The sequence below is a fragment of the Manis javanica genome, chromosome 8 (genome assembly GCF_040802235.1).
Source record: "Manis javanica isolate MJ-LG chromosome 8, MJ_LKY, whole genome shotgun sequence".
Taxonomy (NCBI): domain Eukaryota; kingdom Metazoa; phylum Chordata; class Mammalia; order Pholidota; family Manidae; genus Manis; species Manis javanica.
This window is the reverse complement of record NC_133163.1, coordinates 113,337,168-113,362,113: the sequence shown is the minus strand read 5'-3', so window position 1 is coordinate 113,362,113 and position 24,946 is coordinate 113,337,168. Positions and strand designations below refer to the sequence as shown.

The following is a 24,946-nucleotide window of genomic DNA, read 5'->3' as shown; positions in this document are numbered from 1 at the left end:
ACAGGGTGTGCATGTGAGGACGGAAGGGGTAGCACAACGCAATAAATGAGTACATTTATTTTATTTGGTATGATAAAAAAGAAGAATGCTATGAAGAAACATAGGTGAAGGGGGTGAGAGAAATTCAGTGAGTCCTGTTTACGTGGGAAGGAATTGAAGTTTTAAATAGGGTGGTGCAGAGAACGCACTGAGCATTGCCAGACCCAGAAGTGTGGTGTAGATGTGTCAAGAGGCCTAATCAATGGGAAGGAAACCTTAGGTTGTGCTGAGGTGAACACAGAATCCTCAGGCCTCACGGCCAAGGGCAGTAGCAGACAAGGCCCATGGCCACCAGAAGCATGGACCAGCACGCAGCCGAAGGGCCAGCAGGCCCAGGGCACCAGGAGGAGGCGTGAGGACGCAAAGCTCCTCCTTTGCTGCTTTGAGGATACGTAGCTTTTCCTGCAGCTGCCACTATTCTGGGGAAAAAGAGAACTCTGGAGAGGGAGAATCTGTCCAAAATACTGAGAAATTGCCCATAGAGATTTTTAACTGGGAAAAGTCCATGATATCTCGAGTTGGCCCCATTGTATTTTCTGCCAACTGCAGTCAGAGCAGGGAGAGGGGAAGATAAAATCAATTGCACTATGTAAAGAATGTGTTCCTGCATACATGAGTCTGTACACTTTGGCCACCTTCTGTACAATTTGTATCTTTTCGCATAAGTCAAGGAAACCTGGGAAGTTTTGAATCTCTACTTCAGGACTGTATTGAGTTGATCTGTGGATCAGAGTGACTTCTTAACATACTGTAGTTTCTAACAAACTATTTGTACAATTAACGGCCTCTGATGACCCCCATTACCGTCTCCCTTTATAAAGCCGTACACAGAAGAGTAATTTAGTAACAATTCAGGCCAATGGCCTCTCCCAGGATTTAATGGTAGGGAGAGTTCACCAGCTGGTTATATAGCTTTTCCAGGAAATGCCCTACACCATGGTTATCGTAGCTACTAATGGATTGGATAGGGACTTTCACTGGGATAAAAATAAAGCTCTGTCTCCTTTCTGGGGAGCTTTTCTCCTGGAGGGGCTACCAAGGGCAAACCTGTTGGGTCCGCAGAACCCCAAAGCTTGGGACCTTGTGTGGGACGAGGACAAGAGACTGCTATTAGTGAGAATTGCTAAATCAAGGTAGAAACAGGGCCTTGGGGGCAAATGAAGGTCCTTGATGTAAGCACTGCTGCTATTCGAGAGGTGGCTTGATTAACACCCAGTGCAGCATTAGAGCAGCTGTTTTCACCTTGTAACATTTTCAAGCCGTGCTGGGCCCTGTGCAGAAGAGTCACTGAGACACATCAGACTGTGCTGCTGCATTGTGGCTGCGAACTCCGGCCTTGGCATGGCAGTCTGTTGTGAAAACATCCCCTCGTCTTCCAGGCTGGGCACTCAGTATCTGTTTGCCTGGCCCTCTCCCTGCTGCTGTGAGGGGGGCAGGCCAGGTGCCCAAGCCCTGGGCACGGCTGCCTGGGCCCAGGCCCTTCCTGCTGACTCACCTGTCGTTTCACTTCCGCAGATTCTGCTTGTGTATGTTTCTAGATGAGCCTGGTTTTGAGGCTTATAACTGCGCAAGACTCTAGAACGTCATTGTAGATCATTGTTTTTTGAATACAGAATCAAATACATGATTTTCCTTATGTCCTTACTTATTTTTAGTTACTATTTTTGTGCAATCTTTAGGCTCATAAAACCTCTTTGAATTCCCTTTTAAAATACTCAGAATAGCTTTCTCAAAAGCAGAAATTTGAAGTGGACTGAAATGTTAAGAAAAATAAGGAATGTACCATTAGTTCCTTCTGCCATTATTTAATAGCCAATAAACAACTATGGTAGTTTGAACTGGCAAAATGTGTATGTATTTTCTTTTATAATTCATTGTATTGCTGTTATAATAGCATAAATTATTTAAAAAATGAAAACTCATCAAGGATCTAATCTCAGCAAAACCCTATATTTTTACGTTTTCTTCTATTTTTCCTATTGACAAACCATCTTTTGTAGTTATCATAGAATAGATAATACTGTTGTTTGCCTTCTCACTTAATATTTTTCATAAACATTTTCCAGGTTTTTACATGCCATATATCATTTCAATCAGCACACGAAATTCTGCTAAGTTGATAATCTTCATAATTTGCCCCTCCACACCCTTCTCACCTGTTTGTCTGTGTACATACCTGTCTCCCCTGGAGTGCCAGGAGAGTGCCCTGTGTTAATGTTCTAAGGCTGCTGTAACAAAGTGCTGCACACTGGGTGGCTTAAACAACAGAAGTTTATTTCCTTACAGTTTTGGAGGCTATGAGGCAAGGTGCTGGCAAAGCTGGTTTCCCCTGAGGCCCCTTTCCTTGGCTTGCAGATGGCCGTGTTCTCCCCTGTGTCCTCACGAGGCGTCCCCGTGTGGGTCTGTGTCCTTATTTCCTCTTCTTAAAATGACACCGTCATAGACATTGGGGATCAACAGAGGTGAGGCTTAGAACCTCACCCCACTGTTTTGAGAGAAATCTTCTGCATCCGTGGATGTTTTGTTGCCCTTGTCTAGCTTGGATCAATGCTTAGTCTATAGGCACAGACCTGATCATCTACATTTGCCCTCTTACAGCACTAAATTATGTTTTCTACCTTTATCTTGCATCTACCTACCACTTCAGCATTTTATTAAAATAATAATAATAATAATAATAATAATAATAATAATAATAATAATAATAATAAGGGAGAAATGCGGGATTCACATATAAATCAAGTATAAAAATCAAACGAAAAAAAAATGACACCGTCATAGAGGATTAGGGCCCTCCTTCATGACCTCATTTTAAATTAATTACCTCTTTAAAGACCTTATCTCCAAATACAGTCACATTCTGAGGTACTAGGAATGAGGACTGCAGTATAGGAATTTTAGTGGGACACAACTCAGCCTACAAGAGGTATTCAACAAATGTTTACCTGTGATGAGCATTCAGGCTATTCCCCCACCCTTCCCCCAAGTAGAAGGACTTCAAAGAATAGATTTATATAGTCATTACATTTTTTAGATACAACCAAACTGTCAGATATGTATTTATATTTTTACCATTTTTGGATGTCTTTTAATATATCAGCTTTTAATTTTACATGTGAGGAAAATAAAGACGAGAGACAATAAATGTTTTGCCGCTATTATGTTTCCATTTGGAATGGAGGCTCAAGGTTTTTTTTTTTTCACAATTTATTCGTTCCTTTATTTCCTGGAACCTCAATGCACACTTGCTTATCTTTTTTGTTTGTTTGGTTTTATTTTGTTACCATTAATCTATAATTACATGCAGAACATTATGTTTACTAGGCTCCCCCATTCACCATGTCCCCCCCACAATCCCCATTACTGTCATTGTCCATCAGCTTAGTAAGAAGCTGTAGAATCACTACTTGTCTTCTCTGTGTTGTATAGCCGTCCCCATGCTCCCCACACATATTATTCATACTAATTGTAATGCCCCCTTTCTTTTTCCCCTGCCCTTATGAGGCTCAAGTTTCTATCATGAATTTTTTTCCCTACTGGAAATTATGCATAGAATACTTTCCCCTCTCATATTATTTATTGTCTCTTTGGCTCATAAAGGCAATATTAAACCTTCTTGGTGAACAATTTCTGCCAAACTTGCCATTGAGGGGTTTTTAATTTTTTTATTAAGGTATTATTGATATACACTCTTTTAAAGGTTTCACATGATAAAACAATGTGGTTATTACATTCACCCATATTATCGTGTCCCCCATGTACCCCATTGCAGTCACTGCCCATCAGTGTAGTAAGATGCCACAGAGTCACTACTTGTCTTCTCTGTGCTCAGCTGTCTTCTTCATGATCCCCCCTATACCATGTGTGCCAATCATGATACCGCTCAATCCCCTTTTCCCCCATTCCCACCCACCCTTCCTCACTCCTCCCCTTGGTTACCACTAGTCCCTGCTTGGAGTCTGTAAGTCTGTTGCTGTTTTGTTCCTTCAGTTTTGCTTTGTTGTTATACCCCACAAATGAGGGAAATCATTTGGTACTTGTCATTCTCCGCCTGGCTTATTTCACTGAGCATAATGTCCTCCAGCTCCATCGATGTTGTTGCAAATGGTAGGATTTGTTTCTTTCTTATGGCTGAATAGTATTCCATTGTGTATATGTAGCACCTCTTGTTTATCCATTCATCTACTGATGGCCTCTTAGGTTGCTTCCATTTCTTGGCTATTGCAAATAGTGCTGCAATAAGCATAGGGGTGCATATGTCTTTTTGAAACTGAGAAATTATATTCTTTGGGTAAATTCCTAGGGGTGGAATTCCTGGATCAAATGGTACTTCTGTATTTAGTTTTTTGAGGAACCTCCCTATTGCTTTCCTCAATGGTTGAACTAGCTTACATTCCCACCAGCAGTGTAGGAGGGTTCCCCTTTCTCCGCATCCTCACCAGCATTCGTTGTTCTTAGTCTTTTTGGTGCTGGCCATCCTAACTGGTGTGAGGCGATATCTCATTGTGGTTTTCGTTTGCATTTTTCCCTGATGATTAGTGATGTGGAGCATCTTTTCATATGCCTGTTGGCCACCTGAATTTCTTCTTTGGAGAAGTGTCTGTTCATATCCACCACACATTTTTTAATAGGGTTATTTTCATTTTGGGTGTTGAGGCGTGTGAGTTCTTTAGGCATTTTGGATGTTAACCCCTTGTCGGATATGTCATTTACAAATATATTCTCTCATACTGTAGGATGCCTTTTTGTTCTGCTGATGTTGTCCTTTGCTGTACAGAAGGTTTTTAGTATGATGTAGTCCTATTTGTTCATTTTTTATTTTGTCTCCCTTGCCTGAGGAGATGCGTTTAGGAAAAAGTTGCTCATGTTTATATTCAAGAGATTTTTGCCTATGTTTTCTTCTAAGAGTTTCATGGTTTCATGACTTACATTCAGGTCTTTGATCCATTTTGAATTTACTTTCGTGTATGTGGTAAGACAGTGATCCAGTTTCATTCTCTTACATGTAGCTGTCCAGTTTTGCCAGCACCATCTGTTGAAGAGACTGTCATTTCCCCATTGTATGTCCATGGCTCCTTTATCATATATTAATTGGCCATATATGTTTGGGTTAATGTCTGGAGTCTCTATTCTGTTCCACTGGTCTGTGGCTCTGTTCTTGTGCCCATACCAAATTGTCTTCATTACTGTGACTTTGTAGTAGATCTTGAAGTTGGGGAGCAAGATCACCGCCACTTTATTCTTCCTTCTCAGGATTGCTCTGGCTATTTGGGGTCTTTCGTGGTTCCATATGAATTTTTGAACTATTTGTTCCAGTTCATTGAAGAATGCTGTTCATAATTTGATAGGGATTGCATCGAATCTGTATACTGATGTGGGCAGATGGCCGTTTTGACTATATTAATTCTTCCTAGCCAGGAGCATGGGATGAGTTTCCATTTGTTAGTGACCTTTTAATTTCTCTTGAGAGTGTCTTGTAGTTTTCAGGGTATAGGTCATTCACTTCCTTGGTTAAGTTTATTCCTAGGTATTTTATTCTTTTGGTGCCATTTTGAATGGAATTGTTTTCCTGATTTCTCTTTCTATTAGTTCATTGTTAGTGTATAGGAAAGCCACAGATTTCTGTGTGTTAATTTTGTATCCTGCAACTTTGCTGTATTCCGATATCAGTTCTAGTATTTTTGGAGTGGAGTCTTTAGGGTTTTTTATGTACAATATCATGTCATCTGCAAATAGTGACAGTTTGACTTCTTCTTTACCAATCTGGATTCCTTGTGTTTCTTTGTTTTCTCTGATTGCCGTGTCTGGGACCTCCAGTACCACGTTGAATAACAGTGGGGAGAGTGGGCATCCCTGTCTTGTTCCCGATCTCAGAGGAAAAGCTTTCAGCCTCTCGCTGTTCAATATTATGTTGGCTGTGGGTGTATCATATATGGTCTTTATTATGTTGAAGTACCTGCCCTCTATACCCATTCTGTTGAGAGTTTTTATCATGAATGGATGTTGAATTTTGTTAAATGCTTTTTCAGCACCTATGGAGATGATCATGTGGTTTTTGTCCTCCTTTTTGTTGATGTGGTGGATGATGTTGGTGGATTTTCACATGTTGTACCATCCTTGCATCCCTGGGATGAATCCCACTTGCTCATGGTGTGTGATCCTTTTGATGTGTTTTTGAACTCGGTTTGCTAATATTTTGTTGAGTATTTTTGCATCTACATTCATCAGGGATATTGGTCTGTAATTTTCTTTTTTGGTGGGGTCTTTGCCTGGTTTTGGTATTAGGGTAATGTTGGGTTCTTAGAATGAGTTTGGGAGTATTCCCTCCTATTCTATTTTTTTGAAAACTTTTAGGAGAATGGGAATTATATCTTCTCTGTGTGTCTGATAAAATTCTGAGGTAAATCCATCTGGCCCGCGGGTTTTTTTCTTAGGTAGTGTTTTGATTACTGTTTCAGTTTCTTTGCTGATAATTGATTTGTTTAGATTTTGTGTTTCTTCCTTGGTCAGTCTTGGAAGGCTGTATTTTTCTAGGTCGTTGTCCATTTCTGTACAGCAAATAGCAACATACATCCTTTTTCTGTCTCCATGAATCTTAAATTTATTTATTTATAAAACTTAACATAAATAGCACTGTGGAGTGATATCTCTTTTTGGAATTTATTAAACTGTGGAATTCTGCACCATGGTGGGCATACGTATAAGGGCAGAGACTGTGTGAGGAAATCCTTCCACTTAGAACGCATATTCTGAAGGAATTAGGCAGATGATCATTGTAGGTAGTGACTCAGCACCTGGGGTAGGAGACTTTATCATCCGTGCTCTTGATGTTCAAACCCAGATCTGGCCGATGACCCTGTGAAAAATGGGACAGTTTTGCTGTTACCACAGACCTGCCCCCATCTGGTTGGCAGTTTGCAGGGGTACAGTATATACCTATGGTAAAGAAACAGCTTCTGAGGAGAGCCTGCATTTGCCATGGAACAGTGCCCTCCGCTGTTTCTGAGGGAGCCATTCAGCCATAGTCAAATCATGAGGGAAGAGTGCACTGCTCAGAGACAAAGCAAGCTGCTCCTTGTTTGCAATGGTCAAGATACTGGGAAGCCAACTCCTGGCACCTGCAGCCAGTCCCCACTGTAAATATTCAGCAGGAGAATCAAGACAGCCCAGCCACAGCAGCTGACCTCCCCTACATCTGTTCCCAGGCTCTAATCCCACACTGCATGTGAATGCTCTTTTTCTATTTTTCGCTGCAAATACAGAAGAGCCTCCATTAGTTTTGCTCCTTAGCAGAAGGAATTTTTACAACATTGATTTTAACCATTGAGGTTGGCCTTTAGAATAACTTCTACTTCTCAGTATTATAAAATTAAAGGAAGCACAGTCAATGGCTGCAGTGAAGTAGTCATGTAGAAGAGAACAGCAGTTCACTGTCGGATCAGCCTTGTTTCCTTTCTTGCTTTTTTCCTTCCTTCCTTCCTCCCTTCCCTGCTCCCCCCTCCATCATCATCATCTTTTTAATGAAACCATGTAAAGTTGCCAGAATGTCCGTCTACGGGAATAATGTCACATAGAGGAAAATGGTTTTTTTGCTGACTCAATTTACATTCTGGGAACAACTGTTTTTGCTGGTTCTCCCCACTCTCTGAATTCTTATTCTCAGTTTTGTATTCTGGGTGTGACCCTGAATGATATAGTCAACATTTACCTTTACTTTAACCAACAACAAGGGCAGTTATGGACCTCAAGATGTTATTAGGGATATGTGTCCTTCCTAATAACTTTTGAACTGTTTTCTCAGCATTATTTCACTTAGCTAGAGCAGAGAAAACATAGTGATGAACAATAAACGATGCATGAAAGGAAAAATTTTTTTGTTTCCTTCAGTGATCTGAAATCAAAATGTGTAACAATACTTTTTCTTTCATAATTCTAAGTCTCCAATTCATGAGGGCAGAGGAGTGGATTTCTTGCTCTATCATGTGGCAGGACAGTGGTACATGGGAGCTGGCCATACCTTATCCTCCCCTTGTGCCAAGAACGAAATCTGGTTTAATGAAGCACCTACTAAGGCCACACCTACTGGGCAGAAACTGCCAGATTCTACAGGACCCTAGAAGGCCTCTGCCACTCAGTGTGGGAATAAGCCACGCGAGCAGTGCTGCTCTTTGAGGTGGTGGAGGGTGTTTCCATTTAGGGTGCCAGGTAAAAACTCAGTGACTTGTACGGTCAGACAATGCTTATTTGCACATTACTCTAGTAATTGCCAGGAGAAAAGGATTTTGTTTTCTCTGAGGCCTGAGGTGAAGAAAGAATTTACTCATTCTTGGCAATTTACCAGACTAAGAAAGTTGCTTAATTTTTTTTTTCCATTTGGTTCCTTCTGTTTGAAATATTTATCTGTGGTCCAAGCTGCCTTTAAGCCTTTCATTAAAGGATGACTTTGCTGACACATGATCAGCCTATTATGGGACAGGGATAGGCAATTGACCTCAGCCAATACAGACTCTTTGGTATTTCCTGCTGTAGCTATTGGAAAAGAGTGATTGTGCTGAAGTTGCTAATCTGGTAGTATAGGATTTAGGTTATTGGCAGAAGATTGCCACTTAAAGGAGCAATGCCCATTCAGGGAAAGGAGGGAGAGAGATGAAGCCCTGAGGACACTGGTGAAACTTCTGGATTCAGCCATGCCTGAAACCTCATATTTTTAGTTCCATAGGCAATATCTTTTTTTTAATTTTGCTGTAATTTGGAAGTTAGTTTAAGTTAAGGTCACTTGCCGCTGTAGAGTTCTAATTATCAGTAGTGAGCCATCTGCATTGCAGAGGTCCAGTCTCTTACATTTTTAAGATTAACTAGAAGTATTGATGGACTCTAACTTTGTTTAGCATCGGTGACATTATTCTGAAAATGGTCTACTTTGTTTACTATTTCATACTATTTAGCTTATCCTATAGCCACTGAAATCTATTGACAGAGCTGTTGACTGGGCAAGGTTGATCTTGGAAAGGCAACATGGGAGGAAAGGTAATCCGTAGGCAAACCTCAAGGGAAAAACTGAAGAAAACATCTTCCCTCTACAAGTTCCACCATCTCCTAGTGCACACAGTCACGTACCACTTGCCTTCTTTTTCCAAGGATGTTTGGGGGTTAGTGGGGCAACAAGTCCTCAGTCCGAAGTGTGAGGGACGCAGAGAGGAAGCTCCTTAGCCTCCACAAGGTGCTCCTGCTCAGTATCCTGGGTAGTATGTCGATGAGGAGATCTGGATTTATGAAGCTTATGTGGAAAAACAGGTAGCCCAGCAGTGTGATGAAAAATAGGGTTATGAAAAAGAGAAATAGAAAAATCCTGAAAAGAGAAAGCCAAGAAACTGTTAGCCAGATGTTAGACAACCAGGAACAGACCAGTAAGTCATACCTAAATGCACACCTGGTTCCTTCTTGATATTCAAATGTCTCCCACTAAATCTTGTCTCCGTTCCCAGCAACCCCTTGTAAATGTGGTCCTTCCCTAGTGCTGGCTTGCTAGTTACTGTCTTCCATCACTGTGTTTTATTTTCTTTTAGTATTTATCATTATCTGAAATTATCTTGTGAAGTAGTCACACTGATTTATACCCCACTAGCAGAGTATACATTTCTGTGGGTCTACACCCTCTCCAACACTTACCGTCAGATTTTTAAAGTTTCACTAATCAAATGGGTGTAAAGTAATTTCTCATTATGGACTTGATTTGTATTTCCCTGAGGAACAGTGATGCTGAATATCTGTGCATAGGTTTATTGGTCTTCTGTGTTCCTTTTGCCCATTTATCTACTAGGTTGTTTGAGCTTTTCTTACTAAATGGTAAAAATTCTTTATATGTTCTTGATATGAATCCTTTTCCATGTGTACTTTGAGTAACTTCCCTCTACTTTCTAAGTTAACAATTGAAAAGTTAACAATTTTTAATCAAGGCTAGTTTATCAACCTTTCCTTTAGTTAGAATCAATCCTTTTTATGTCGTGTTAAAAATCCATGCCCCATACCAAGGTCTGAAAGATACTTCTATCTTCATTGAGAGTTTGTAGCATTTAAAAAATATGTTCACAAATTCTTTGATACTCCTCTCATTATGAGATTTCCCTTCATTGGGATGTGGACTGGACTTAATGGCTCATTTCTAAAGAATACAATATTGTGGAAGTGACGTGACAGTGTGTGACTTCCTAGACTAGGTACTAAAGACACTACAGCTTCTTCCTTATTCTCAGGAGAAAACCAGCTGTCATATTGGGAGGCTTCACAACCAGCCCTGTGGAGACGTCCATGTGATGAGGAACTGAGAGATCTCTGCCAAAATCCAGCAAAAAAGCCAGTGTGAAATAGGTCCTGTAGCACCAGCCAAGCCTTCTAATTACTGTAACTTTGGCCAACATCTTATCTGTAGCCTCACAACAGACCCTGAGCTAGAAGTACCCAGCTAAATGACTCCAAGATTCCTGACTCACAGAAACTATGGGATGATGGATGTTTATTACTTGAAACTAGTAAGTTTTTGGGTAATTTGTTAGGTGGGAATAGATAACTCATGCTGAATTTTAAAGATTCCTTTCTTTCTTTTTGTGGACATTTAAGTCTTTAACACATTGGGCTTGCTTTCTATATATGCTGAATGTTAGTGATCTGATACCATTTTTTGTCTTATTTGGATAACGTTTGTCCCTACCATATTTTTGAACAATTCTTCCTTTCCCCTATGACATATAATTATTGTTACATATCAAAGGTCTAAATGTGCACTGTTTCTAAGCTTTTTTTTCGTTCCATTTCATTGTTCAGTTTTCCTAGTCTGGTCCCAATAGCACACTATCATAATTATTGTAGCTTCATAGTAAGTTCTGATATCTGAAATGGCATATTCCCCACCTCTTACTTTTCTTTAAAATTTCCAGGTTATCTCTGACCCTTTACTCCTCCAAATATAGTATATTTTAGAATCATTTCATTCAATTGCATGAAACATCTTTTGGGGAGTTTGATTGGAATTGAATTGACTATTTCTCCACTGGGGATAACTGATACATTTCTGGTATTAAGGCTTCCTATCCATGATCATGGTATTTCTCTTCTTTCATTCATGATACTTTTAATATTTCTTAATACATTTCTCTAAATTTCCCTATGGTGGTCTTGATTTCTTCTTTAAATGATGAATTTTTTTGCCCTTGTTGTGTTACTATGATTTGCACGAGCAAACCTCCACTGTTTCCTTCCTACATTAACCTTATCCGGCTGTTCTGGGCTGCCTCCAGCCCCAGGACAAATTCATTACCACTTGCACTCAGTAGTCAGAGAGAACCCCTTCCCCACCAGTTCTCTGAAGTTTTTCTCTAGAGTTGATCTTAGAGCCCGGATCCAGGATCCATTCTAGTCAAGTATCTTAGAATTAGAATCAGAAGCCCTTTACAAACCTCCTTCCTCCTTCCTACAAATCTCCTTGAAGCTGGATACAATATTCATAAGGAGGTTGTGGGTGACATTCCCAGGGAAAATCTTAGGAATAACCAACTTTTTAATCTCTTGAGTTAACAACCAGCCTACCCGTGCCTCACAGAATGGTCGAGTAAAACAAGAGGAAAGGTGTTTGTAGTTTGGTGATCTAAACTTGTACATTCTCCTCCAGATTACCAACTGAAGGCAGACAGCCCTTGGGAGTCCACATGGGCGAATCCATGCTGGGCACTGGTGTTAAAAGTATAGGTGAAGGCAGTTGTAGGATTTCTAGGAAAAATTCTACTAGTTGTTCCAGAACACTATATTTAGGGACACCAAAATATGTAGTACTTCATTTACCTTGTATGAAGGGATATCCCCCTTAAGCCAATATTCTAGACCATTGGAAATTACCTTTAAACACCAATAATTTTATGTTAATCATTTTGATGGAACTCTTTCTAAATCATATTTTATACCACTTTGAATATATGTTTCTCTATGCCTTCTTAAACAGATTATATTGAACATAATTTGACCTTTTCTTGAAAATGCAAGGACTTCATGAAAACAGATCTTTGCTGTCACAGTGATTCCTTCAGAACTAATATGCACTCAGTTGTTTGAATCTTGAGTTCTTAGGCTAACAAATATTTTTGAGCAATTATGATGTGCTGGATACTGTTAGGTGCTTTATCTTTTTTTCACAATCATTTTCTCTTTTATCTGTTATTAGGCAGCAGTATATTGCATTTAGAAGTTCTCTCCCTATGTATGTATATATTTTTCATCTCAGTGGTAAAGAGTTGACATTGTAACAAGGTTTGAGGGAGGCATGTGTCATACAATAGGGTGAAAACCCAATCACTATGCTTATGAACCCCATTTCTAATCTACTGATTCTACTGGGGATCCAGACACATCAAATGAATTCTGATTGTTAAGGGAAGAGGGAGGAAATGTGAGATTTGCCTCATGTCTTTTAGGTGATAACATTCCCATTTGTGATTACTGCTCGGCTGTTGGCTGCTAATACTGGAAAATTAGATTAGTAATTGCCTTTCGGCAAGAAGTCATAGCATTAGAACTGAGAAATGTGGTCACTGATGACACTAGTTTGTTGACTCTGTGTGTGTGTGTGTGTGTGTGTGTGTGTGTGTGTGTGTGTGTGTGTGTGTGTGTGTGTGTGTGTGTGAGAATGTGTGAATGTGTATACAAGGTTCTCCTTGTCGTCTGCAGGATGGCTAGTAGATCTCCCAGTGTTCAGGAAGTTTGCTCAAAGATATTTACTTGCCTTTTACAGAGCCATATTCCCTTCTTTTGGAGAGAATTGTCCTGGGAGAAGAAGAAAGGACATTGATAAATAAGCAGTTTCATCACTGTCAAGTAATATTCAGTGAGCCATTAGTTATATGTTATGTTTAGATACCATACAAATTTTTTTCATAAACATAAACAGATGAAATTTTCAAAGACAGTGTATATACATATATATTCATATATATGTATGTGCATTATTTATATATACATACACACACACACACACACACACATATATATATATATACACACACTTAGATATTTCTATATACTTTTGTATCACCTCCTTATATATACTGATAGGAGTAAAGGAAGGCATAGAAACGTAACGTCTGTTGCCCAAGGTTATACAGCTAGTAAGTGATAGGGCCGGGCCTGAAGCCTGGACCTCTGCGAATCCACATTCTGGGCTCTCATAACTCTTTGCTTACCTTCAGCTCAGCCAGCAACCCTTAGAGGAATGAACAAGCTATGGACACCACAGAAATATATTCTGAGATAAGTTTTAGAATGTATAAAAATGGAAAGGTGAAGATATATCCTGAATTTCTGTGACATTTCTTTTACAAAATATTTCCTTAGTTATTTCATTTTCCTTTTAACTTCCTTGGGAGATAAAAAGATGGAGGAATTAAGATCCTATTTTAAAATTGTGTAAATAAGGCTCATAGAATTGGAATCAGGAGAAACTGTGTGTTTTACACATTTGGTTCTATAGCTTGAGTCCGATGAGGTGAAGCGCCCTCTGATCAGCGCTCAGGGAGCATCTCTGTAAGGACGGCTCAGACTCAGGGCTCGGGACCATCATGGGACTCTGGTAACCCTGATGAACACGCTCTGTTTTTCCTCTGATGGGTAGTCAGATGAATACTTTGATGAACCATTGGGGGTAGATGAGGGGACATATCAGAAAGTATGCTAAGCCTCGTCCTAGAGAGGGGGGGTCCAGTTAATTTCAGGGTCCAGTTAATTTTTTTGCTGAGTGGAATATGCAAGAGAGGGGCCAGAATAACTTGCTCAGGACCATTGGAGTCATGGTCACTGTGGGCATGTGTGACATATACCCGAACATCTAGATGACCCCAGGGACAATGGTGTATTATTAATGTTTGCTTTTTGGGAAAAGAAGACTTCTTTTTTTTCTGAGGTTATCAAGACCATATATTTCATGCCAAAAAATTTCTGGTGAATGTCAGTCAACCTTGCCTCTTAAACCAATATGCATTACAAAAATAAAGTTAAATAAAAGTTTATCTTTTAGTCCTGTGAACTTGCTGCCCCAAAATGCCAAACAGGCAAAGAGCCGTGATGCTCTGCATCCAATTCGATGTCCTTCTGACCTTTACATATGTGCTGGTGACATCACGATGTTAAATATGAGTAGTCTTGGAGCTTTGTCATAAAGAAGTGATGACTTCTTATGTTAACTCATGGGGCATCTCTGATCAGATAGTGACAGATAACCCTGGTGCTTTGTGTTTTGAAAGATTCGGGACCATGTTGGGATCACCTGGAAAGAGTTCTGTGATTGCAGGAGGTGGGCGGTGTGGTATATGTGTCATATATTAGCCTCTTCTCTGTAGAGTATTATACCCTCAGTTAATGTTCCTTCTTGCTTGCATTCTGAACCTTCTGAGGTCTTAGACTAGTTTCTACGAGGATATGTCATTTACATGTTTTCTTTGTTTCAGGTTTTAGGTTGGAATGCTTTGAAATTACATCTAGTACTCATCTTAGAAAATGCACATGGGAAGATTTGTGTATGTTTCGTGGCTTATAGTGTTTTGAAAACTCTGACAGGCAGTGGCACTGAGTGAGAGGACACAGGGTGGAACACTCACCTTATTATTTTGGCTGTTGTATTTTTTTGCAGAGCTCATGCTCAAGACTTTTGATCTAGGGGGAAATGAATGAGATAGGGGTTGAATAAAGTACACTCAAATATTCATACTACATAATGATTATTTAAAAAGTTTTACATTCTAAAGCTGTGCTGTCCACTATGGAAGTCAGTGGCTACATGTACCTGTGAACATTAAAATTAATTAAAATAAAAAAAAAATCAGTTCCTCAGTCACACTACCATGTTTCAGGTACTCAGTAGGTGGCAACTGGCTACTATTGGATGGCACAAAGTTTTACTGGGCAGCTCTGTTCTAGAAACTGAGCTTAGCACTGAAGCCATACTTCAGAATTCCAAGAGCAGGTACCCTGTGGCCCTCCCAGGCCGCAATGCATACCAGGGCTGTTTAGAGGCGCTATGAAGTTTGGGTCTCTTTACCTCGATCCCAAGATTCTAAAATATTTAATAAATATAAGTACTTCTTGACTAAGTTAAGATGTAACTTCTAAAAAGGGGCCAAGAAATGGGAGTGAGATTTTTTACTTTGTTTTCTCACCATTTCAATTCTAGACAAACTCAGAAAGGAGGGGCTTTTGTCTTACCATTTCTAACCTCTAATGGTCACAGTTTAGTAGTTAATATAGCGTACAGTTTGAGTTTTGTAATATGATGGCCTTCGTGTGTCTAGAGGTTAGTTTCATACCTATCTTATATGGCTTAGTCTCTATGTTTTTGGGGAAATGAGGGTGGTATTAGTTTAAAGGGCTTTTCTGTGAAAGTAGGAATGTCCTACTCATCAGAGTGCCTGACCACCAGCCCTTTTAAAATCAGATGTTCCTGCCCTTAATATAAACCTGAATAATTGAACATGTGATAGAAGCATGAAGGGAGATATGTTTCTATGGTTTTTTAAGAAGGATGGAACAAGGACCTCCTTTTTGATGTTGGTGTGGTTTAGTGGGAGTCAAACAATCACCAACAGAAGGGAGAGAGATGTGGTGTTGGGGCTCACTCAGTCCCACGTAGGAATTGGTCAGAGGAATGTTTGCTCTGACCGAGGCTGAGCTGGAGTTACCACTAAAACCAAGAAGTTCCTTTTTTTGTCAAAACTCACACTTCTCTCTCAAGGAGCCGCATCTCTGCTTCTTCTTCCATTTTCCTCCAAGTTTCCTGGTACTTCTTCCCAGAGAAATAAAAGAAGCCGCAGTTACTAATTAGAAGCCTTACACTTCTTCTAATCATAAGAAGCATGTATTATTACGTGGTAATATGAATGCTTGGTCTCCTTCTCCAGCCCCGACACCCACCACCACTCCTGGTCACTCGCTGTACTTCCTACCTTCCCGGCAGGTCCCTGGGTATTTGGCGTCATGAAAGGAAAAGTGCTCATTATGAATTTAAGAGCACAGAGGTCAGGAGACCAGGGCTGTAACGGAATGATATTGGTGGTGGGTTGTCAGGGACCCAAAGTCTCTTTGTAATGCCACTTTGAAGAGTTAATCTTGTCCTAGAAAGTGTTCTTGGAAAAGCCTGGTTTCATATTATCCTGTCTGTACCTTACAAACCCTTTTGTGTCCCATTACCGAGAAACTGTACCTTAATGCAGAAGACCTGATCTTTGCAGAGCTGGGCCACATGTGCATAGTCTTCCATTATCTGGGAAACCAAAATTCAGTCTTAAATTTCTTTCAGGAAATTTCTCTAAGAACAAGAGTATACTTGTTTCCTCCTAAATCCCAGACCCTAAATGTAGTTTTCTAATTGTTCTAAATATGTTTTTGCTGTATATATGAACTCGTTTTTTTTTTTAGGATAGATAAGCTTTATTTTGGGGGGGATTTTATTTTGGGACAGTTGGGAGAAGAATAGATACTAATTTGTTGAATATACTGATATGGAACATATCCTGTAAAAATTATTGAAGAGAAGGAAACCTAGGAGACTGCATTCATCTTCCTTTCCTTCATCCCCTCCCCAACCCCATAATGGTTCTGGATCTGGAGCCTTATTATGTGTAACTCAGTCATTTGCAGAATGTATTGCATCGTCTAACTGAACATCAACTTTTCCTTCCTCTGGGAGAAGTAATACTGAAATTACTACCATCACCTTGGCCAGTTCCTTCTCTTGGTCGGCACAGGAAGCTTCCAGCTGTTGTAACTTAACCTACAGAAAGGGAAGGAGATGGATAACTCAAGGTGCAAGCAGGATTCCATTCTGAAATGCTGTCTCAAAGGTTACCTGACAGGTGGTTGACATGCATCAGGTATGATGTCAGATGTCTTTTTAATGGGGGAGAGTCCAACCATGCAGCGTCCTTCTGGTGAACCTGCCCTTCTACACTCCCAAGCCCTTAGCATTCATCAGGGCTCCACTCACGCTTAAACTACAATTCTTAGCTTCCTTCCTTCTTAGCTATTTCTCTTAGGGAAAACATCGATCTTGAAAAACTTCACTCTTCTTTTTCCTTTTATATGCTTACTGCTCACTCCTTTTTTGCTCCCCATATTCCCTGTTCCTTCTTTTCCTTCCTTATTTGATGAAATCCTATGCTATATTGGTCACTACGTTGGAGTGATGGGCAGAAGGCCATGAGAGTAGAAAGGGTACAGCGGTGAACAGGATTGAGAGTCAGAGTCTCTGCCTCTCAGAGCTGACATTCTAGTTGGGGACATGAACAGATAAGTCAACATGATAATGATAAATGCTATGAAAGAAATACAAACAGAGAAATGTAGTGATAGCGATGGCATGAGAGCTATCATAGCTGAAGTCCTGTCTGATGAGATGATACTGGGTTGAAATCTAAATGGTAAATATTAGCCAAATGGAGATCTGGAAGAAATACGCCCCATGCAGGGTTGCAGCAAGAGCCAAGACTGTGAAAGAGCACATATTTAGTGTGTATGTGGAAGTTATGTGGCTGGAGCATGGGGACACACCTGGGAAGGAGAAGATGAGGTGGGGAAAGGTTGACCTGGGTGAGATTATGTAGGGCCTTGTGGCTTCTAGAGTTTGGTTCCGTATTTTAATTGCAGTGAGAAGCCAGGTGTGAACTCGAAGTAGTAAGGACATAATCTGATTTGTGTTTTTAAAGAATAAGTCTTTTCTATGTGTGAAAAGTAGACTAAGGGTAAGAGCAGAAGCAGGAAGACCAAGAGGCTGATTTGGCATCCAGGCAAGGGCTGATGGTGGCTTGCAGAAGGGTAATGTAGCCGAGGAATAGATGTGCTCGGGGGATATTCCCTCGTTAGAGCAGACAAGCCTGCGTTTTTCCTTCCTTCCACTTTTAGCTCTACTGTTCCCACTTTGATCTAGTACCATTGTTTCACATCTGAAGACTTCTAACAGTTCCTTTCCTCTTCAGTCAATTATACCCAGGGCCAGAGAGCCAGATGTGCTAAGGGCTGTATCTTGAGGACGGTGGTCTGAGACACAAAGAGGCGCAGCAGGCCTACCATTAAACTGATGAGCTGATTGCCAGGATGTAAGAACAGAAGCAAGAGATGCTATGGATTTCATAGAATTAGAGAAATCACTTGAGAATTCTACAGCGCATGTAGGCAAATGGGAGTAATCTAAAGGGTCAGTAATGCTTTAGAGTTCTTTGGAGGTGGGCTAATAGCTTCTGGGAAAATAATGGCCATTGTTGTGACAATACCTGGAACTACCTATAGTCTTCCTGCTCAGCTGAGGTGACACAGCATCACCAGACTTAAAGCCTTGCCATGGGCTCTGCTGGGCTGCTGTCAAGAAAACTTGTTTTGAGCAGAAGGAAGCCAATGCACTTAGTTATACGGCAAGGCTAGTCAAGGGGCTTCATAAGCCTTTCTAACCGGAGCCCCAAGTTTATCCTGAAGCACATGCAGGCTCCACATTTCTTCCTTTCCAGATACATTTCCTGGACAGGCATGGCCAAGCAAGCTGTTTGGGTGGCTTTGGACTTCCTGTTTTGTGTGTGTTTTTTTTGTGGCCATCAGTACTAACCTGGCTGACAGGAAATAGGGAATTCTCTATTTTTCACTTTGTATTTCTATTTTCAGTGTGTCCATATCTGCAGGGCCTCCACAGACGTAGTATGGGCTTAAGTGTGAGCTTAAGAAGCTAAAGAGAAATAAGGCAGGGGAAGATGGGATTCTACAGAAAATATCAAGTAAGAATTGTACCTGCTTTCTGAATAAAAAAATAAGTCCACCTTTTTGCATCTTTGATCAGATGGATTGTGGTTGTGCCCAGGTTTTTATCTTTGGAACACAATTAGAGAAATGCTAAGCAATGTATGATGATGCACTCAGCAGGTAGAGGTCACTAAATATTAGGGTGATAAATTGAATGAATCCTTTTCTGGATGGGAGTCAGTGATAGAGTGTGTAAATTACCTAGCACACAGTAGATTTGACAAATCCTAGCTCTGCTCTATGAATTCATACATTTGCCTCAGCTAGACTTTTAAATAATCACGTTAAATATGTGACATTTCAAGGTTTTACTCTTCAAAAAAAGGAGAGTTAAAAATGCACAATTTCATTCAGTTTTTCAAACTGAGGCTGGAAGGGGCTGATTAAATTGCCCAACTTCATATACCTCACTAAGTGCTGGGACCAGGATATAAACTAGGGACTTCAGTGTTATATATGCATTGTGCAATTGTGTTCTGCTCTTCCTAAAGGAAGAGAAACAAAATATATGGCTTCAGAGTGAAATTCCTTACCAAGGGCAGAAAAGAATTCAGTACTCAGTAGTCTAGGCTTAAGTCTGACATGGGCTAAAACTACAAAGAATTTATCCCAGTTTTGATAGTTGTTTCCACCTAAAAGCTTGCTTCCTGGTTATGTAACCCAAACCCACTCAAGATTGCTTTTTCGTTTACCTTTGAGTCTTCTAGTGGTCCCTTTAGATGGCCTTGTTCACACTTGGTTTCCTTTTGCGATTTCCTTGTAAGCTATGATTTTAAATAAATACATATTTCAAATAAAAATACATCAAATAAAAAATTCTAGAAGACAAGCACACTGTTTGGTGTGTAGAACCAATAACATGGCCTTGGTAAAGCTGCCAGGAGATTGTCCCTTAATGGATACTTGGTGCCCTTGGAATCATCTTTATTCTACCTCCGTCTTCTTCTCACTAGTGTCGGCCACCAAAGCTAGGGTCTGCACAAGCAGGAGGACTTCCCTGAACCCTGTGCCATTCCAGGCTACAGAGGGCTGCAGGCGGGGGTCAGAAAGTAGGGCGATCATAGGAAACCTGCTGTATTTTGAGCAGGAGTTGAGGTAGAGTGAATGCCTGGATAAGGAAAGGGGAAGCCCTTGGGATTTAAGTATTTTAAAAAGTCTGTTGAAAATAAAATTAACCTTTCACCTTCCGACAAAGTGTCAGTGGATTCCATTTTCTTGTGATAGAATGAAAAACCCATGGGATCACCAAATAGCCCAAATGTCGCACCCACTGCCTTCACCTCATGCTTGCAGGGGAAGTCCATGGCATTCAGGTACGAGGCTCAGCCTCAGGAGAGTGGGGCAGGGGTAGAACCCGCCCCCCAGCACAAACTTTTCTGACACGTGGGATCCTCTATGATCATTTTCCCTCCCTTGTGTCTTTGACAGCTGGAGCCGCTGCGGGGAACGTGGGGAAAACTAGAGCCCCAACCCACCTTTTTTTGAAGGTCTCTTATACCGTGCACCAGAGTCTCATTTTTCCTTTCCTGTTGAGAGAAAGAAGCAGAGCATAGGTGCGGAGCTCCCTGCTGCCACCCACCTTTATTCAGCTGATTGTTCTCCCTTTCACCTGGTGCTGTTTCCCTGCAGTAACTCTACCTCACTGCTACTGTCAGGTAGAGGACCTGTGGTTTGATTTCCACATATGTATGTGTATACCAACTCACCAGGATAGACATGCCCACATGCAGGGCTTCCCAATATTGAATATTACCAAAGATACTGTGCCACTGACACATATTTTACCATGACTTTTGACTATTCTTTGCATGTAGAAAAGAGACGACTAGCTTATCTGATGACTAATGAGAGACAAGCTGAGGAATAAAACCTATCAGATGGCTCTTCCCAGCTCCTTGCTTACAAGTCTGGCGATTTCATCTTCCTGTTCTTGCAAAGTTCCTTCCCTTTCCACGGTGGTACTGTTCTCCTTCTCCCACTCATCATCTTTCAGGTCTTGAGTCTGAGTGATCTCACTTTCCAGCCTGAATGACACAAGCACATAGTGTGAGGAACAGACAGCTTCAGAACTGGAAAAACACATCTATCAGTTTTAAGGGTTCCTTCAGGGTCAGTAAATATGGCTCTCAAGTTGGAAGCCCATTTTTCCTGGGTCCTTACCATCATAATCACTTCAAAGGCAGGAAAAAAAAATCACTTCAACGTTTGACCTGAGTCCTGAGTCAAACACCCTAGTGTTCTTTCAGCTCAGGTGAATATCATCCAGTCTTTTAAGAATCTCTTTGAAACTTGCTGTAATTCCGGGTTTGAGCCACAGAAAATGCCAAAGAATGAAGAAGGAACTGCTACATAAGATAGAGGTGTCTAGAGCAAGTGGGAAAATTCAGGTTTGTCTCTTCTCCTCTATCCCATCCCTTGGATTGGGAACTTCCCTCAAGAAAACCCAGCACTCACCTCTGTATTTCTTCTTCTTTCTTGTGGATTTGGAGAAGAAGTTCCTGATTTGCCTCATCTGTGATTTGCAGGTCTCTTTCAAGGTCTGTGTTCAGACTTTCTAGGTTCCTATTTGACTGGGTCAGTCTTAAGATCTCCAACTCCTCTGACCTATAGATTCAGCCCACGAAAGGAACAAGGGCCAGTTATCTCAGGGTCAGGGATCTTTGGGCCAGAAGGGATATCTAGGAGACCTGTGATTCAGCAACCTGGCTGTTTCTGGGAGCACACCTTTCCTTTTTCATAGGAAATTGTATTTCTTAATCATGCCCTTACAGTTTGTTTCAGTAATTCTGAACTCCGTGAGCAAGAGGATTTTCCCAGGCTTTCTTGATCAAAGTGCTCAGTGTAATAGTGCACCTCCTCCCTGGTTCCAGGAGAAGATTGTTTCCTTAATAGCCTCTTGTATTGGAGAGAATGGTTTCTCAGGAAAATGGTGCACAAAATCTGCTCATGAAATACACTTCCATTGAGTATTTTCATCCAGGCACCTGGCACATCACTTAGAGTTGGTTTCTGCCTTATGCCGCAAGAGCTCTCCACGAGCAGATGGGGCTTCTGTTTCTCCCTCCCTCCTCCCATCTCAAAACTTCTCCATTGTCTGCTACAAAGCTTGAGAATCTACCATGGGAGTCACTCCACTGAGTACACACAGATATGATCCAGGCATTCACTTTCAAGAATACAAACATCTTTTTTGAAATAAATTTGATTGTAATAATGGTAATATCTCAGTGGTTTAGAAAGGGTACCTGGCAAATGGGAAGCTCTCAGTAACTTTTTTTTGTTGTTGTGTGTCAGTTAATTGGTTTCTCTTTGAAACTATAAACTGGGGATAAAGTGTGAGGGAGAGGTGTTTTGTTTTGAGTGGGAATGAGGGACGATTTTGGTAAAGTAAGTCCTTCCTTGGAAGGGCTGAGTGGATGCAGGATTTATAAGAGTTGTCACTTCAGGAGGACATGGAGTGCTTGGGGTGGTGTCAGCAGGGGGTTGGATAGACAGGAGCGTAGGAGGGAGTGGGTGGGGGGGGAGATGAGGGAAGTCATGCAGAGTAGACCTGCTTCACACCTTGGTCCTTGGATGTGGCTTTGCATAATCGTGATACTTACTCGTGATCTAGCTGATCGTCCTCGGGTTCTTCCATTGTAGATTCCCTGAAATACCAGCAGAGATGCATTGGATGAATTGGGGAAATGTGTCCATTTGTGAAACACAGAGTAACTAGCCAAGAGTCCCTAAGTATATGGACAAAATTAAGTCAAGTGATTTCCTCCCTCCAACCCCCCAGGTTTTGGCCATGACAAAACCCAGCCCTTTGATTCTTCTGTCCCTCATCTGACTGTAACTCAGATAAGGATACAGTGAGGATACAGGGATAATGCTGGAAAATTCAGTGTATGTCCTTCTAGTGGGTACATGCGGAGATGGTTCTCTAGAACAAGAACCCTTTCAAACTTTGCTCCAGGTAATTAGAATCAATAAAGGTCATCCCTTCGTCTTAAGTCCCTTTTTGCTCCGTGGCCAGTTGCTTTCCTTAAGGCCCCCTGGGCATGAGTGTAGGTGCATGACCGCCCTGAAAAGTGATCTTTCTGGCCTCTAGCCAGGACTCTGTAAGGATCGTCAGATATTAAGATCTTTAGTATTAAATAGGGCTCAGAAAAACCAAGCAGAAGTAGATAATTTGGTTCATTCTGTACCTTAGTTCCCTTTTTATCTCCAATTCTTCAATAAACTCTGTCCCCCTTCTGTAAATGGCTTCCTGATTCTACCTTAGTCGCTCAGCTTCTGAAGTCTAGTCCTTCCCCACTGGAACCAACCAGTAGAGTGTCAGACCCTTCCAAAGGGTCAGGACTCTGCTATTGACATAGGATGGGTGGGGCAGCATGTCATAGTGGGGTGGGTCACAATGGTCATTCATGCAGAGTTCCAAGGCTATGTGGGTATATGAGGAGATGGTTCTCTAGAACAAGAGCCCTTTCAAACTTTGCTCCAGGTAATTAGAATCAATAAAGGTCATCCCTTCCTCTGAAGTCCCTTTTTGCTCCGTGCCCAGCTGCTTTCCTTAAGGCCCCATGGACATGAGTGTAGGTGCATGACCACCCTGAAAAGTTATCTTTCTGGCCTCTAGCCAGGACTCTGTAAGGATCGTCAGATATTAAGATCTTCAGTATTAAATAGGGCTCACAAAAACCAAGCAGAAGTAGATAATTTGTTTCATTCTGTACCTTAGTTCCCTTTTTATCTCCAATTCTTCTATAAACTCTGTCCCCCTTCTGTAAATGGCTTCCTGATTCTACCTTAGTCGCTCAGCTTATGAAGTCTAGTCCTTCCCCACTGGAACCAACCAGTAGAGTGTCAGAACCTTCCAAAGGGTCAGGACTCTGCTACTGACATAGGATTGGTGGGGCAGCATGTCACAGTGGGGTGGGTGACAGCCGGGGGTTGGATAGACGGGTGTGTAGGAGGAAGGGAGGGGGGAGATGAGGGAAGTCATGCAGAGCAGACCTGCTTCACACCTTGGTCCTTGGATGTGGCTTTGCATAATCGTGATACTTACTCGTGATCTAGCTGATCCTCCTCGGGTTCTTCCAATGTAGATTCCCTGAAATACCAGCAGAGATGCATTGGATGCATTGGGGAAATGTGTCCATTTGTGAAACACAGAGTAACTAGCCAGGAGTCCCAGAGTATAGGGACAAAATTAAGTCAACTGATTTCCTCCCTCCAACCCCCCAGGTTTTGGCCATGACAAAACCCAGCCCTTTGATTCTTCTGTCCCTGATCTGACTGTACCTCAGGTAAGGATACAGTGAGGATACAGGGATAATGCTGGAAAATTCAATGTGTGTCCTTCTAGTGGGTACATGCGGAGATGGTTCTCTAGAACAAGAACCCTTTCAAACTTTGCTCCAGGTAATTAGAATCAATAAAGGTCATCCCTTCCTCTGAAGTCCCTTTTTGCTCCGTGCCCAGCTGCTTTCCTTAAGGCCCCCTGGGCATGAGTGTAGGTGCATGACCGACCTGAAAAGTAATTTTTCTGACCTCTAGCCGGGACTCTGTAAGGATCTTCAGATTTTAAGATCTTTAGTATTAAATGGGGCTCAGAAAAACCAAGCAGAAGTAGATAATTTGGTTCATTCTGTACCTTAGATTCCTTTTTTTATCCAATTCTTCAGTAAACTCTGTCCCCCTTCTGTAAATGGCTTCCTGATTCTACCTTAGTCGCTCAGCTTCTGAAGTCTAGTCCTTCCCCACTGGAACCAACCAGTAGAGTGTCAGAACCTTCCAAAGGGTCAGGACTCTGCTACTGACATAGGATGGGTGGGGCAACATGTCACAGTGGGGTGGGTGACAATGGTCATTCATGCAGAGTTCCAAGGCTAGATGGATGGCCGAGTTTGGTGGTAGTCAGTTCAGTGGTTGTGATTCCTGGGTAGTATGAAGGGGTAGTCCCTGTGTTTTATTTTTCTCGCAGATTGAGCTTCCTCTCTGCCCGAGTGTGGCTATGGGAACCTGGGTCCTAAGGCATCAGTCTGATCCCATAACCGCTCATTCATCTGACACACACTGAAACATCAGAAGAGCGCTTATGGATGCC

The 24,946-nt window shown here is 41.4% G+C and overlaps 2 protein-coding genes and 1 pseudogene across 8 annotated transcripts in view; 1 reads left to right on the top strand and 2 right to left on the bottom strand.

Annotated features, from left to right (window-relative positions):
- CSNK1G1 (casein kinase 1 gamma 1) overlaps positions 1–24,946 on the top strand; it is a 304,324-nt gene that overhangs the window by 79,920 nt on the left and 199,458 nt on the right. The gene's annotated exons all lie outside the window — the stretch shown is intronic.
- On the bottom strand, positions 47–24,916 carry LOC140843181 (transmembrane and coiled-coil domain-containing protein 5A-like). Of its 4 annotated transcripts, none has more exons than XM_073211964.1 (13): positions 23,906–24,916; positions 22,458–22,502; positions 21,310–21,459; positions 20,759–20,879; positions 20,331–20,381; positions 19,548–19,619; positions 16,787–16,843; positions 16,274–16,333; positions 15,792–15,856; positions 14,676–14,730; positions 12,809–12,849; positions 9,157–9,388; positions 47–6,895 (listed from the first exon to the last, which is right to left on the bottom strand). In XM_073211964.1, exons 1-12 carry the CDS (start codon positions 23,980–23,982, stop codon positions 9,190–9,192), a joined length of 993 nt encoding a protein of 330 aa, XP_073068065.1. In that variant the 5' UTR covers positions 23,983–24,916; the 3' UTR covers positions 47–6,895; positions 9,157–9,189. The 4 variants fall into 4 exon arrangements, with proteins under 4 accessions (XP_073068065.1, XP_073068066.1, XP_073068067.1 ...); XM_073211965.1 differs by having other exon boundaries at positions 9,164–9,388; XM_073211966.1 differs by having other exon boundaries at positions 47–9,388; positions 23,046–24,916.
- LOC140843310 (small nucleolar RNA U13) lies at positions 12,303–12,415 on the bottom strand (annotated as a pseudogene).